The 14015-nt window shown below is 40.2% G+C and overlaps 1 protein-coding gene across 3 annotated transcripts in view; it reads left to right on the forward strand.

The window, feature by feature from the left end:
* The first annotated feature begins 5365 nt into the window (after positions 1–5365).
* The window catches only part of RNF145 (ring finger protein 145), a 52868-nt gene continuing 44218 nt past the window's right edge, over positions 5366–14015 (forward strand). Inside the window, exons 1-3 of one of the 3 annotated variants that reach the window (XM_087429484.1) lie at positions 5454–5601; positions 9498–9599; positions 11534–11736. In XM_087429484.1, the coding sequence (XP_087285610.1) occupies positions 11553–11736 (184 nt within the window). In that variant the 5' untranslated portion in view covers positions 5454–5601; positions 9498–9599; positions 11534–11552. Of the gene's footprint in view, positions 5602–9497; positions 9600–11533; positions 11737–14015 lie in introns of all 3 variants that reach the window. The other 2 variants (XM_087429485.1, XM_004428579.2) reach the window with 2 other exon arrangements.

The raw sequence follows: 14015 nt of genomic DNA on the forward strand, positions 1-14015 counted from the left end.
TAACAGCACATTATACTGACTAGCAAATTAAAAGGATTGAATGCTTTGGGACTCTTTTAACTACAAATAACAGAAAACGCGACCCAAACTGACTTAAGCAAAAAAGGTAACTTATTGGCTAATATAATTAAAGAATAGGAGGTGGACGTGCTGGCTTCAGATGAGGCTTAGATCAGGGTTCATTTGCTGTGACCAGGTCCTAATTTCTTTTTATGCCTCGGATTCTTTTACTTGCTTTGGCAAATCTTCAGATTGGCTCTTCTCTTTTGATCCAAGATGACTGCCTATAGTTCCTGAATTTATAGGATTCGTTTTTTAGGTCTAGCAGGAAAGAGAAACTTTGCTCTCCCAATAGTTCAGTCAAAAGCCCTGGTGTTGGGTCTTGCCCTGATTGGCTTGACTTGAGTCATGGGTCCTTGCCTGGACTAATCACCTGGGAGGTAAGAAATTGATTGATCCATCTAGGGTCAATGACCAACAGACTACATGGCCAGAACTGTCAAGGTAGTATCAAAAAGAGAGAAAGGAGAATAATAGACATTGAGGAGGCAACTAACAAATGTCTACGACAATCAATATCTATTCTATTTAGTTGAATATCATCATTTTGAAAAGCAACAAACAGTTTTGTATTATTGCCCAGCTCAGGCTTAATCAGAATCAAGACAAGGAAAGTGGCTGGGTAGGATAGAGGCACACCAGCTGGGCTTAAATCTGAAAACAACACCAACAATATATACATATATATTTTTTTCCCTGCTGATGTTAGAGATTCAGAACAATCATAAGCACTCTTCACACAAAAGCAAAGCTGGCTTATAAGACATAGCAACTAAGGCAATGAGTGAAACTTACTGGATCTTGGCCAGAAAAAAAGTTATCTGTAAAAGATATTTCAGGAAGAACTGTGAAAATTTGAATATTGGCTAGACAGTAAAAGATTTAGGGAATTATAATTCACATTCTTAGGTGTGGGAATGGCATTTGGTAATATTGGAGAAAGCTCTTATTTTCAGAAGAGGCAGGCTAGAGTATTTAGGGGTGCAGTGTGTTGATGTCTGCAACTTACTCTCAAATAGTTTAACAAAATACACACACATATTGATAAAGCAAATATTCAAAACTTTTAACAGTTGTTGAATCTAGATGGTAAGTATTTGAGTGATGATTGTAATATTCTTTTAATTCTTCTGTATATTTGAAACTCTTTAAGATAAAAAGTTGGGAAAATAAAAAATGTTTTGGGGAAAAATTAGAAAAATCCAAACCAAACAAAAAGCTGACTTGTTTCTATATTTTTTCCTCCGATAGTCTCAGGTATTATTCCACCGGAGGGAGAAAAAGATAAATTTATTTTGGTATTAAAACAATATAAACTCTATTGCTTTTCCAATGATCCATGAAAAATATTTATTCAGCACCAACTATGTGTATGTATCTCTTAGGGTTAATAGGGAGTTATAATTTTATCTCTTTCTGACTTTATTATGGAATAAATGTTGCCAACCAAATACCAAAGACAGAAGGAAGGGAACTAATAACATTTATCGAGAGCTTACTTTGTACCAGGAATATTAGCATACACCATTTCATTTATTTTTCATTATAATCCTGTGAAGTAGATCCTATCATTATCCCTGTTTTACAGATGAAAAATGGAGGCATTTGTAAATTATGTACACTTGGCACAGGGTTCCACATCTAACAAGTAGGAGTCATCTGAATCTAAGAGTAAATCTCTCCTCATACACTGCTGGTGGGAATGTAAAACAGAGCAGCCACTTTGGAAAACAGCCTGGCAGTTCCTCAAAAAGTTAAACATAGAGTTACCAAATGACCCAGCAATTCAGTTCTGCTCCTAAGTATATACCCAAGACAAATGAAAACATCTGTCCACACAAAGCTTGTACACAAATGTTCACAGCAGCACTATTCATAAAAGCCAAAAAGTAGAAACAACCCAAATGTCCGTCAACTGATGAATGGATAGACAAAATGTGGTATATCCACACAATGGAATTTTATTTGGCAGTAAAAAGAAAGGAAATACCTGTGCATGCTATAATGTGGATGGACTTTGAAAACATTATGCTAAGTGAAATAAGCCAGACATGAAAGACCACATCTTGTATGACTTCATTTAAATGAAATGTCTAGAATAGGCAAATCTGTAGAGACAGGAGGATTAGTGGTTGCCTAAGGCTGGTGGGAGAGGGAGAGTGATTGCTAATGGACACAGGTTTTTTTGGAAGGGAGGTGGTGATGAAAATGTTCTAAATTGATTGTGGTGATGGTTGCATAACTCTGTGAATATACTAAAAACCACTGAATTGGACACTTTAAAATCAGTGTATTGTATGGTACGTGAATTATATCTCAATTACATCTCAAAAAGTGTGAATCTCTCCTTTACTGAACCATGTTGCCTAAGAAAAAAATAGTTTTTCTCTTAGAATTGGCTTTCAACACCAAAACATGAGGGTAGCCAGGTTGAATGAGATTTTATATATTATTTAGAGTCTTCTATTCAACGAAGTTAACTATTTTTGAATTGGATAGAGAAAACCTCAGAGTGCCCAGAAAATATTAGAAACTAATAAAGTGAGTGAATAAATGAATACATGAAAATTCTCCTTTCCCCCATATCTCCAACGTTGGCTATCCAAGTTCTTTGGATTTTGGCCCCATCATGTGAAATCTGTTATATGAGGTCTTATCTCTGGATCTAGAAGGCAGTGTATAATGAACTGGCCATCAGTTATCTGCAGATTTGCGACAAAGGACTATTTCTATGTGATTATTAGCAATAGTTGATTCTATAAGGAATTCATGGACTAGCCTTTTGGAATGGCTAGAGCTGTAACCAACATGCACTCTTCCTAACTTTGTGCTGACTTCCTCCTCAATGTTGGATACATTTAGTTAACAGGAAGATAACCTTTAGAATCCTGAGTGGTCTGCCATTCTGCACTCATAAACACTCCACTCCTTTCCTTCCAGCACCGGAAGCTAGTTCCTTTTATGGCCAAGCTGTGGCATTTAGGCATTTCCTTAAGCTTGGTTCCAGGTACTTATGATAAGTTCTGCTCCTGACCTTTCCTGGTTTGGGTGCCTCCGGAAAGTACTTCAAGTACTCTACACTGTGATTGCTTTTTATTTGAGCAGTCCTCTCTACTTCCCCACCCCTGTTCTTTTTCTCATGCTTTTCTTTTTAGTTTGATTTAGTTACTTGTTTCTGGCAACTGAAGCTTTCCCAAAACTGGATTAGCAGCAATATAATAGCAGTAACCCCTTCATTACCAGAGTAATTTTCTTTACTGGTTTTGAACTTCAGCATTTACAGGCAGCTGCTGTAAAATTCAAAGGTGAAAAAGACATGTGACTTTTCCCCATTTTTACAAGTCCAAAGTACCTGGAGTGAAGGTTATAGGGCTTTGAAACCATTTTTTTGTCTTTAAAAAAGGCAAGGTAAGAGCTGAGGTAGGCCTCCCCTCCATTTAAACAAAACACAAATCCAGTAACAATACTCAAGTAAGATTTTCAAGATTGTGCAATTTACTCTAGAAAAATAAATAATTACAGTTAGAATTTAGGGTTATATAGATTTTGACTTCTTTGTAATCTGTTTCTGGCCTTATGTTTTCTCGACTGAATCAGCAGTAAAGTTGCTAAAACAGGGAGGAAACCAAGGAATAAGGCCTTGCTATCTGGGGCAGTTTCCTATTCCAGTCATCATTCACGTGGCCTCTGTAATTTCTTACTTACCAGGCTATATAAAGAGACTCATAAAACTGCCTCCCTGGGATATAGCAGGCTTGATTATTCTAAAGTCTAAGGTACCAGGATGAAAGGTGGCTATAGAGAGTTATGAACACAATTCTCAGAAATTTTTTTAAAACTCTATTTCTATAGAGCTATCAAACTAGTGGAAGAGAAGTTACTCTGAATTTGATTGACTGATACCTCCAAGAATTACATTTTCTAAACGGAGAGCTTGCTTTTACAATTTTAGCGAGATACAAAGGTTGCTCAGAATTGGGTTTTACCATTTCAAGTGCAGGGCCAGAGGCTTGAATTTCCAACGATGGCCCCCAACACAGAAATCTAGATTGAAGTATGTTAATTTCTCTTGTAACATGCAGAAGTTGAGGCTTCACAATTTCAAGATGATCCACTATAGTTGCAACATTTTACCCACTAGTAGCTGTGTATCTTTTGCGTATAACTCTATAGGCACCGCCAGCCTCAAAGGCCGGTCCGGTTTCTAGGAGCTACTGGCTCTCCCGGAACTAACTCAAGACAACGCAAGGAACAATGTAGGGGTTTTTTTGGAGGGGGAATTTGTGGAAAGCCATGGTGAGGCAGGGCAGTAAAAAAACTGGGGAATAAAGAGTCCTGCCAAAGCCCAGAAGACCAGCAACATCCTTAATTCGTTCTGTGCACACACAACGTACTCCAGGCTTTGTATTGTGGGGAAGTGGGGAACAGTTCCTGCCCTAAAAAGTGTGTTGGCATTTAAATTAAGGTAGGAAGGCCGGTCAGTGCTAGTGACTCAGGCAGAACGAACGGGTCTCCGCGACCTTGGGAAGGCAGTGTGCACACTAATCCCTGTTTGGAACCTTGGACCAAAAGACAAAACAAACACACAAATGCCATTTAATTTCATACTACAGTTAAAATTCTTCAAGTTCTTTAAGCCAAAGGGTCGGAATTTTTAAATTCAAGATACTCAGCGAACAGTTCCAATTCATTTATTCAAGCATCCACTCACTTATTCAACAGAGGTTTACTTAGCGCCTATTCTATGCTAGGCACTTGCTGAGCCATTACAGACGTGGTCCCTAACGCCACGGAGTTGACAGTCTACTCCAGTCAGTGAGAAAGTTAAAAAAAATTCCCGCATCATTGCTACTGCGGTTGCACCGGGTGAGGATCAGCCCCTCGAATTCTACCACGTGGGCCCGGCAGGTGAGTGTGGGTGTAAGCGCGTGAGGCTCGTGGTGTTTGGGGAGTGTGAGAGCGCACGTGTGTCAGAATGGCGGGTGTCACAGTGCGCGTGCAGGTATCGCCGTGGTACGCGTCTCCATAGCTGCCCGAGTCCAGCTGTGTGGGCCGCGGAAGGCGTGTGTCTTTCGCCCACGTACCGGAGGCGGCGCGGGAACCAGCCAGGGCGTGTGATTGTGAGTGAGCGCGGGAGCGCGCGCGGGGGCGGGGGAGGGGCGCGCCGTGCTGGCGGCGCCGCGCGCAGGCGCAGAACGCGGGAGCCTGGCCGCGGCCGCTGCAGAGCGCCGGGGGCGAGAGGAGCGAGCGCAGGAGGCCATGGCCGCCGCCGGCTGCTGAGGGGCTCGGCCCGCGAGCGCCTGCCGCCGCGGACGATGGTGACCGCACGGGTCAGGTCGCTGCCGCCGCCGCTGCCGCCGCCTCCCAAGACGCAGCAACCAAGGCCCGGCGCGGAGGAGCCGCCGCTGTGAGCCGCGCCGTCCAGGTCCCAGCCGCCGCCGCCCGAGGAGAACGGGAGGGCGGGCGAGAGAGCCGAGGAGTTGCGGAGCCCGCCTGCCCGCCGGCGGTGCCGTTCCCCGGGGAGGGAGGCCGCAGCCCGAGGTGACCGAGCTGTCCGCCCCGGCCGGCCCCTTCCCATCCCGGCGCCCCGCGGCCGCTTCCCACATCCTCCCTCCTCTCCCCTCCCCCATCCCGTCGCCCGCTCCTTCCTCTTCTCCCCCTTCGCCCCTTCCCCGCCTCCCGTCCTCGGCGGCGTCCACATCCCCCCTTCACCCGCAAAGCCCCCTCCCTCCCAATCGCCTGCCCCTCTCGCGGTCCTCCGGGCCCCTCACCCGCTCTCCCCGACTCTGCCCTCCTCCCGGGGCCCCGCACGGAGTCCCCTCCCCCAGCTCCCGGGCCCTGTCCGCCGCCGCCGCCTCGCCTCCTTCCAGGAGATTACCCTCACCTCCCCCGGCATTCCTAAGATGCCCTCACTCTGAGATCTCCCCCATCGCCTCCGCAGCGCCCTGTTTCGAGGCCTTTTCTAAGCCCCTTCTTGAGCTGCCGCTTTCCTAACTGCTCCTTTCCAGCTCTTTTTCTCCAGTTCCCACTTCCGACTTTCCCTCTTCTGCCTCTTTGTCCACTTGGTTTCCAAGCTTCCCTCCCTCTTTCCTTTCGCCTTACCCTTTGGTCTACGCAGCCCCAAACTCAGCCTCCCCCCTTTCATGCGGTTTGAGGTGGTTTGGGGATGCGGAAAGGCCTGCCGAGCCATTCTTCGAATGGGGACCCATCTGATCTGCCTCCCGTCTGCCTTTTTTTTTTTTACAGTGAGAGCGTTCCTCGTCCTTTCCTTTTTGTCCCCATCGCTTCCTCCCTCGCTTGCCGTCCAGTTCTGCTTTTCCTACCCAAGGACCCCCGAGACCCATGCCCTCCCTTCCGGAATGAGTCCCCTTTCTGTTCGGTTATGGTAAACTTCGCCCGCGTCTTTCTTCGGAAGCTTTTTGGTGCGTGGCGTGGCGGAGCCAGGCACCGTGGCCGGGCAGGAGGGGAGCTCCCTGGCACGGGCCTCTCTCCTGGCAGAGTTTTTGTGGACGTAATCGCCTAGCCCCGCGGCGGCAGCGGCTCCGCTGCTGCTGCGCTGCCTGTTTTGCAGCGAGCTGGCTTGGGGTTACTATAGTTCAAACGCATCTGAGATCAGCAGGCGTCGGGGGCGGGGGAGATGTGGGGAGAGAGGAAGGGGGTTTGCACCGAGAAGGCATCAAAGATTAATGGATGGCTTTGCATCGCAGTCTGCAGTAAACAGGAAACTAGTTAGAGAGGAGAGGAGAGGACTGTGTGTCTTTATTTTTTAAAATACGGACTGTGCAGTTCTACTGAATCTTGAATCCTACCCAAAGGATGAGCTGTCGGTGCTGCAGTCGTGACCCAGGCTGCGCGCCCAATGGCAGAGAGAGCAGTTTTTATTTCCTCTGTCTGGCTTCTTAAGTTGAAAGATGGCCTTTGTATTCAGAGTGGACTCCATGTCTTTGCCGCTTTGGAGATGAGGAGATCCCACTGAATTGCTAGTAGTTTATGTGGAAATCAGGTACATACAAAGTTAGCTAGCAGTGAGTGAGAGTGGGCAGGACCAGCTATGTTTAAAACGTGCCAATGCTTATATAACAAGTGCGTTCTCTTCCCGGGTATCTCAGTTTTTGGCTGAGTTTACATAGGATTTTAGGTTCCAGCTTTGCCCTTTAACATTTTTAGGGCTTACCATCCTAACATATGGACAGCTAGGAAATCTGTTTTTCTTAAGATTGGTTTTAGCTGATGGTAGAATTTTTTTTTTTAAATTAGATTAGATAAAGAAAGGAGATGAATGATAGTTTTTGTTTTTTTTTCTTTTGATGGGGGAAAAAGTGTAGAAACTTTCAGCCACTTAAGTGTTGTACTGAATAATTTTAAGTTGGGTCATGTGGCATTCTTATTTTTGTTTTTTTAAAAGGGAGTTTATCGAGGAGATATGAATAGTTCATTTTTTTTGATAAGAACACATTTTCCATGTTTATTTAACATAATTCTTCAACAGATTGAGCTATGACTTTCAAAACTTAGGTTTTTCATATTGTTCAAGATGATTGTTTGATTTCTTCATATTCAAAACCAAAATGCAGCGTTTTCAGGAAAGTGCAGAATGAGGCCTCCTGTGTTTCTTACCCCACAAATATGAATGAATGGTGAGCCATGCAGCAGTATACTTGCACAGGACGTTACTGTATTTGTAAGCAGTGGTTGCTGCTTCCAAGTCTGGGAAAATCATTTAATGAAATCGTTGTGGTTTAGTTTTTGGTTGGCATTTGTTGAGCCTTTTTTGCTGTCTTGGGAAAGAAAGGATTTTTTTTTTTTAAGCTGTTTTACTTTGTAAAGCATCTTTAAGTTTGAGTCACAGTTAGTTTGCGTTAACTTGCGAGACATTGTGTTGGAGTATTTCCCAGTGCTTTTCGCATTTCAAGGAGGAAATTTAAAAATCTTGTATGGAAGGTAAAATGTATGTAACTGAACAGGGCTGGAAGTAGCTTATATATATGGCTCTAGGAGTGTCAAGCCTTTAAATTTTCTTTGCCTTCAGCTCTCCTGCTTATTTTGGGGGATTATTTGATATTGTTTTGGTTTTAAGAGAATTTTGAGCTCCCTCTGACTTAGAATATGCTCATTAGCTCTATTCGACAATAAATCTAGGAAAAAGATAAATTAGGCTTGAACCAAACATCATAGAGGTCTAATACTCTCTTTACCCTAGGAGAGAAAGCCCCATTTTTACTTCATGCTTCTAATATAGTGATTTGGCAAGTGTAAGTGATTTCATGTATCTGCAAACAAGATAAATATTTCAACATTTTGTTTAGCTGTTGATGTAGTGTGTGGTGTTCAAGTGTAGTGTACAGTATTTATTTGTGATGGTCATCACCCTATCATGTGGCACTTGTACTTTAGAAAGTTTCAAAATTGTAAAGCTTTGGGAGAAATGTTTTCTTCCTCTTTTCTTTCCACAGGTCTTGTGGATAACATTTTAGATTTGGTTTTCCATGTATTAAATCTGTTTCCTCCATGTCCCCATACATGGCCAGCTTGCCCATGACTTCATGCTAAAGTATCACTCACATACAGAAATAAATCATACATTTAGAAAGCAATAGATTTGTTTTTTTTTTTTTTTTTTTTTAAAGATTTTATTTATTCATTTTTCCCCCCAAAGCCCCAGTAGATAGCTGTATGTCATAGGTTCACATCCTTCTAGTTGCTGCACGTGGGACTCGGCCTCGCGTTGGACGGAGAAGCGGTGCCCTGGGGCGCGCCCAGGATCCGAACCCGGGCCGCCAGCATCAGAGCGCACGCACTTAACCGCTAAGCCACGGAGCCGGCCCTAGATTTGTTATTAAATGAGCATATTTCATTCTATCCAAGATCCTTCTTTTTTTTTGGTGGGGAGGAGGGAGTTTGGTCCTGAGCTAACATCTGTTGCCAGTCTTCCTCTTTGTGCTTGAGGAAGATTGGCCCTGAGCTAACATCTGTGCCAATCTTTCCTATATTTTGTATGTGGGTCACCACCACACCATGGCTTGATGAGTGGTGGAGGTCTGCGCCCAGGATCCGAACCCACAAACCCGGGCTGCTGAAGCGGAGCGCACCGAACTTAACCACTACCACACCCAGCTGGCCCCCCCAAGATCCTTCTTAATTCAGACATTTGAGTCTTGAGTTTACTTTGCAGTAGAGTTTGGGGATCTGTCTTGAACATTCTTCTGTATTGACAGCTTTAGGGAGCCAAGGTTTTCTTCTTATTCTCGTTCTATTTGTGAGGCAGTAGTAGTAGTAATTAAGAGGGAACATGTACTATTCTGCTAATGGCCTTCTATTGTAATAAAGATGATCCTCTAAGAATTAGGGAGATTTTTTTCCCTAGAAGTTCAGGTCTTGATTTCTAGTGCAGGATTGGTTATTTGTTTAGTTTGTTTTTTTCTTTACCCCTTTAACAGCTACAATAAATGGTACACGTGGGTACATTTAAAAATAACAAAGCATTAAAAACAGAGGAAGGCTCCAAGTCAGATGAAATAAATATGAATCACACATATTAGGTTAGTAATGGTCTCTTTTTTTGTTACTTACAAAAGCAGTAGTGATTTGTATTGGATTCTAGAATATGGAAAAATAATTACTTTTCACTTGTAGTATAAATATCCCTGTCAGTGATATTATTATCTCAGTACATTGTGATTTTTACATGTGACTGGTGGTTTGTGAGAAAAATCTATGGTGAAAAAATCGATCATTTGTGTACTTGGAAATAAACTCCTGAGAGTGCTTTGCATTAACAGTTTGACCACCAGAGTAAGTAGTTATTTCCTGTATATTTCCTTAAGTCATCTAGATGGCTTAGGCACATTACACTTTTTACCAAGAATTTCTTTTTTTAAGTATGCCCCCCGCCGCCCCCCCAAACAATACATGTGTATTCTAAAACATTTTGGAAACAGAAAAAGATAGAAAGAAGGGAATAAAAATCACCCCAGCCCCACTGTGGAAAGGATGTTAATGTGAATATTTTGGTGTATTTCTTCCCAGGTTTTTTTTTCTTAACAGTATCATGAGCTTTGAGAAATTTAGGTTCCTGAATCATATAATTTGCTATAAATATTGATTAGAGATTTTATTTTTCAGTGCTTTTTTTCTCCTTATGATAAAGCTATTTGGTTTTGATTCTTACAATATTATTTTTTTCTGATGTAAGAAAATTATTAAAGTTGTCTTGTTCCTTTGAAGTAATCAGAGTTACAATATTTATTTATAAAAATGTTAATTCTGCATTATTGATAGGGTAATGGGAATGATGTATGATCAATCGGCAATCAATAAAATCCATCAGTTGTTCAGTGATTGCAAAACATATTAACAGTGCCAAGTTGAGCTGTCTTTTTTTTTTTAAACCATCTGAGCTAGGAAGCTATGAAAATTAGAGGGTAAAATGGAAATACTGACAAACATTTCACCATAGCATAACAATCTGTCACTGTAATTTTCTTCAGAAATAAATGTTTTCATTTGTCCTGTAGTGTCTGAAATTTCTGCCAAAGCTAGAATTGTGTTTAGCTTTCTCAGCAAATTTCTTAAAAGGATATTGTCAGAGCCAGCAATCCAGAATTATCACTACTCTGAAAATTGTCCTCTCCCCACTTTTGTTGGCCCTATTTTCTTTCTAATAATTCCTTGGATTAATTTGCATCTCTGTCATATAAAGCAGTATTGCACTGAATTGTCCTTTTAAATAGTAAATTATCTGGGGAGATCTTTCATGACCTTCCTTTTTTTTCATTCTACTACTCATCGACAGCTAAGCAGAGACAGGGGCTGCAGACTCACAGTGCCTGACTGCTTCCATGTGCTGGCATGTTGGTGTATCACAGGAAGATCAGCATTGTTTTCTTAATTTGGAGGCAGATTATGGGAATTTCAGACCAAGAGTTTAATGATTCAAGGAAACAATATTGCAAATAATGTTTCCTTTACCTATATCATGAGTTCTCTTGATTATATCTGTATCATGTAAATTTAATACCAATTTTGATTGTAAGTAATAAGGAAAAAGACTATGAGATGCTGCAAACTAAATGTGCAGTTATCAAATTTTTATTGACTAGCTTAGACTTCTTCATATAATAACTATTTGGAATTTGCCCTTTTTAAAAAGTTACGTAAGTCTCAATTTCATAGGAGTGAATTTTTCTTTTCAAGTTAATTGGACAAAAGCTACAGTATTCTTATAGGGTATTTTGTTGCTAAGTGCTTAGATTTGGAGTTCGGGGCTTTTTAAAACTAAAGTTTGAAAACACATAAGAAAACACAATACAAAAAGCTTATCTCGTGAATAGTGGTAGACCCGGCTAAGGAGTTTAAAAAACGTCTATTGTAACAGTTTTTATATAGTATGTAGCAGTCCATTAAATTCATAAGAGGATATCTAAAAGCTGTCTGAGGTGACTTATTTTTATATATTGTGTCTCCTGTGTTTTAGGTCTGTTCCAAGAAGAAACATGGCTGCAAAGGAGAAACTGGAGGCAGTGTTAAATGTGGCCCTGAGGGTGCCAAGCATCATGCTTTTGGATGTCCTGTACAGATGGGATGTCAGCTCCTTCTTCCAGCAGATCCAAAGAAGTAGCCTCAGTAACAACCCTCTTTTCCAATATAAGTATTTGGCTCTTAATATGCATTATGTAGGTAAGTGTCTACATCACCTTTTCTAATCTTTTCGTAAGCATTCTGATTTATGTCTTTATATATTTTTGAATTGGGGTAAAATGAGATCCGGTTACATTGAGATGACAGCGATACAGTCATTGATGAATGTTTATGAATCTTGTTTATAGTCTCATTTGTCTTACCGTTACGTATAAATTATTAAGGCTCTAGGAAAACAGACAGTGTTGGATTTATTTTACTGGATGAAACTAGAAGGCAGAAGAAAACATTTTATATTTTACTTTGATAAAATATGAGTAATGAGAAATACCTTTACAGATATTTTGGCCTCTTCTAATTTGTCATGATTTTTGTTTTGATAGTAATTTAGAAAGTAAGCTTTTTAAAATCCAATATTCTTTATTGTTCTAAAACATTAATATCAGTTGAAGATAAAACATTCATTTCAGTTAAATGTGGGAAATATATTATTATATAATTTGAAGTTAGTGGTGAAAGTAATGTTGAGAGGGTAAAGAAATCAAAATCAAGAAATATAGGCAGGAAACAGATAAAAGTCATCAAGAATAACAGTCATGATCCTTAATTTTTAGGTTAAGTTTTGGCTTAAATGATAGTAACAATGTATTTTCATTTAACGTTACTATTGTGCAACTAAAGGTATGGTTTGAATGATGTACTATAGTGGTTTTATTAGTATTTTTTGTTATTAGAAATGCCCATCAACAAGTATATCTCTTATAAAATTGTGAAGGGTTATCTTTTATAAAGTTATGAAAGTTCATCCTGTCTCTTATGAGATTTATTTTTATCTATAGAAGGACTTTCTGAGTACCAAAGCTTATCCCTGAGACCCCTTACAACTCTAAGAGATTACCAAGTAAGGCATTGTGGGAAGAAGTGTGGCATAGTAGAAAAGACAGTACACTGGAAGCAGAACATCTGGGTACAATAAACTTGTCTCTGTTAGGTGACACTACCTTGGGAAAGTCTGTAAAATATGAGGTTCTTGTATGCTGCAAAACACTATAATTTTCAGCCCTTTATTAAAGGCTTTGTATGTTAGCCAATTTATGGGAAAAAATTTCAGTCTGTTATAGAAGTATAGTTGGGTACTTGGCTTAGATTTTTAGCTTAATCAGCAGAGTAATTCACACTGTGGTTTAAAAAATGTGCTTATCATATATATATTATTTCTGAATAGATTGAAATATTTATTATAAAAACAGCTGCCTGGTAACAAGAAACATTGATTTTAGACATTGAATGGGTTCTAGTACAGAGACATAGTCTCTGGCTTATAACTTTGGGAACTCAATGGAACCTTCGTAAATACACTTATTACATGCTATGGTAGATGAGTAGATGTTTTCAGCTTGAATAGATTTTTGGTTGGAGTAACCTCTGTGTCAAAGTGTTATGTAATGGTTATGTAATGTTCCAGTTTACAGAATTTCGCCCTTAAATACATTTTAAAAATCAAAAAGCTTAAAAAGTATACAGTAAAAAGTAGCTTTCTCCTATCTCTGTTCCTCATCTACTAAGTTCTCACTCTGAGTTCCAAGTAGCGATTTTTGTTTCCTTGTGTATAATTCTAGAGATATTTTTATGTATTTAAGTAAATATAAAGATATATAAATGTAAATATATATAAATATAAATGTATAATCTCCTTTTTTGTACAGATGATAGCATAATACACACTGTTCTGAGCCTTTTGTTTAACTTAATGATGTATCATAGAGCCATAACTACTGCATTTAGATGTTCGTGAAATAAAGCTTTGTAGTCTGTTTTTTCACCTTTACACTTTCTGTTCTGTGAAATCCAAGATTTTGATTCAATGTTGAGGCCTCAGTCTCCCCCCCAGCCTCCAGTTCTGTTGTATAGTGGTATAGTATCCTTGTATGGCTATACCATAACTTATTGAACTAATTACTCAATTGGTGGTCATTTTAGATAGTTTCTGTCTTCTGCTGTTTCATTCAGTATTTTACTAAATAATTTTGTATAGCCATAATTTCAACAGGTGCAAATATAGCCTTAGGATAAATTACTAGAAGTGAAATGGTGGGTTAAAGAGTATACAATATACATTTGTAATATTGATCAATATTGTTCTCCGTAGAGTTTTACTACTTTGTACCTCCACAAGCAATGGTTGATAGTTCCTGCAATCCTATATATCCTTATCAAAATAGTGTTATCTGACTTTTATATTTGGCTACTCCAGTAGGTGAAAAGTAGATGTTTGTTTTTTTTTATGTGTGTGTGTGTGTGAGAGGAAGATCAGCCCT

This window comes from Ceratotherium simum, chromosome 4, assembly GCF_057802395.1.
Source record: "Ceratotherium simum simum isolate JZ-2026a chromosome 4, ASM5780239v1, whole genome shotgun sequence".
NCBI classification, from domain to species: Eukaryota; Metazoa; Chordata; class Mammalia; order Perissodactyla; family Rhinocerotidae; genus Ceratotherium; species Ceratotherium simum.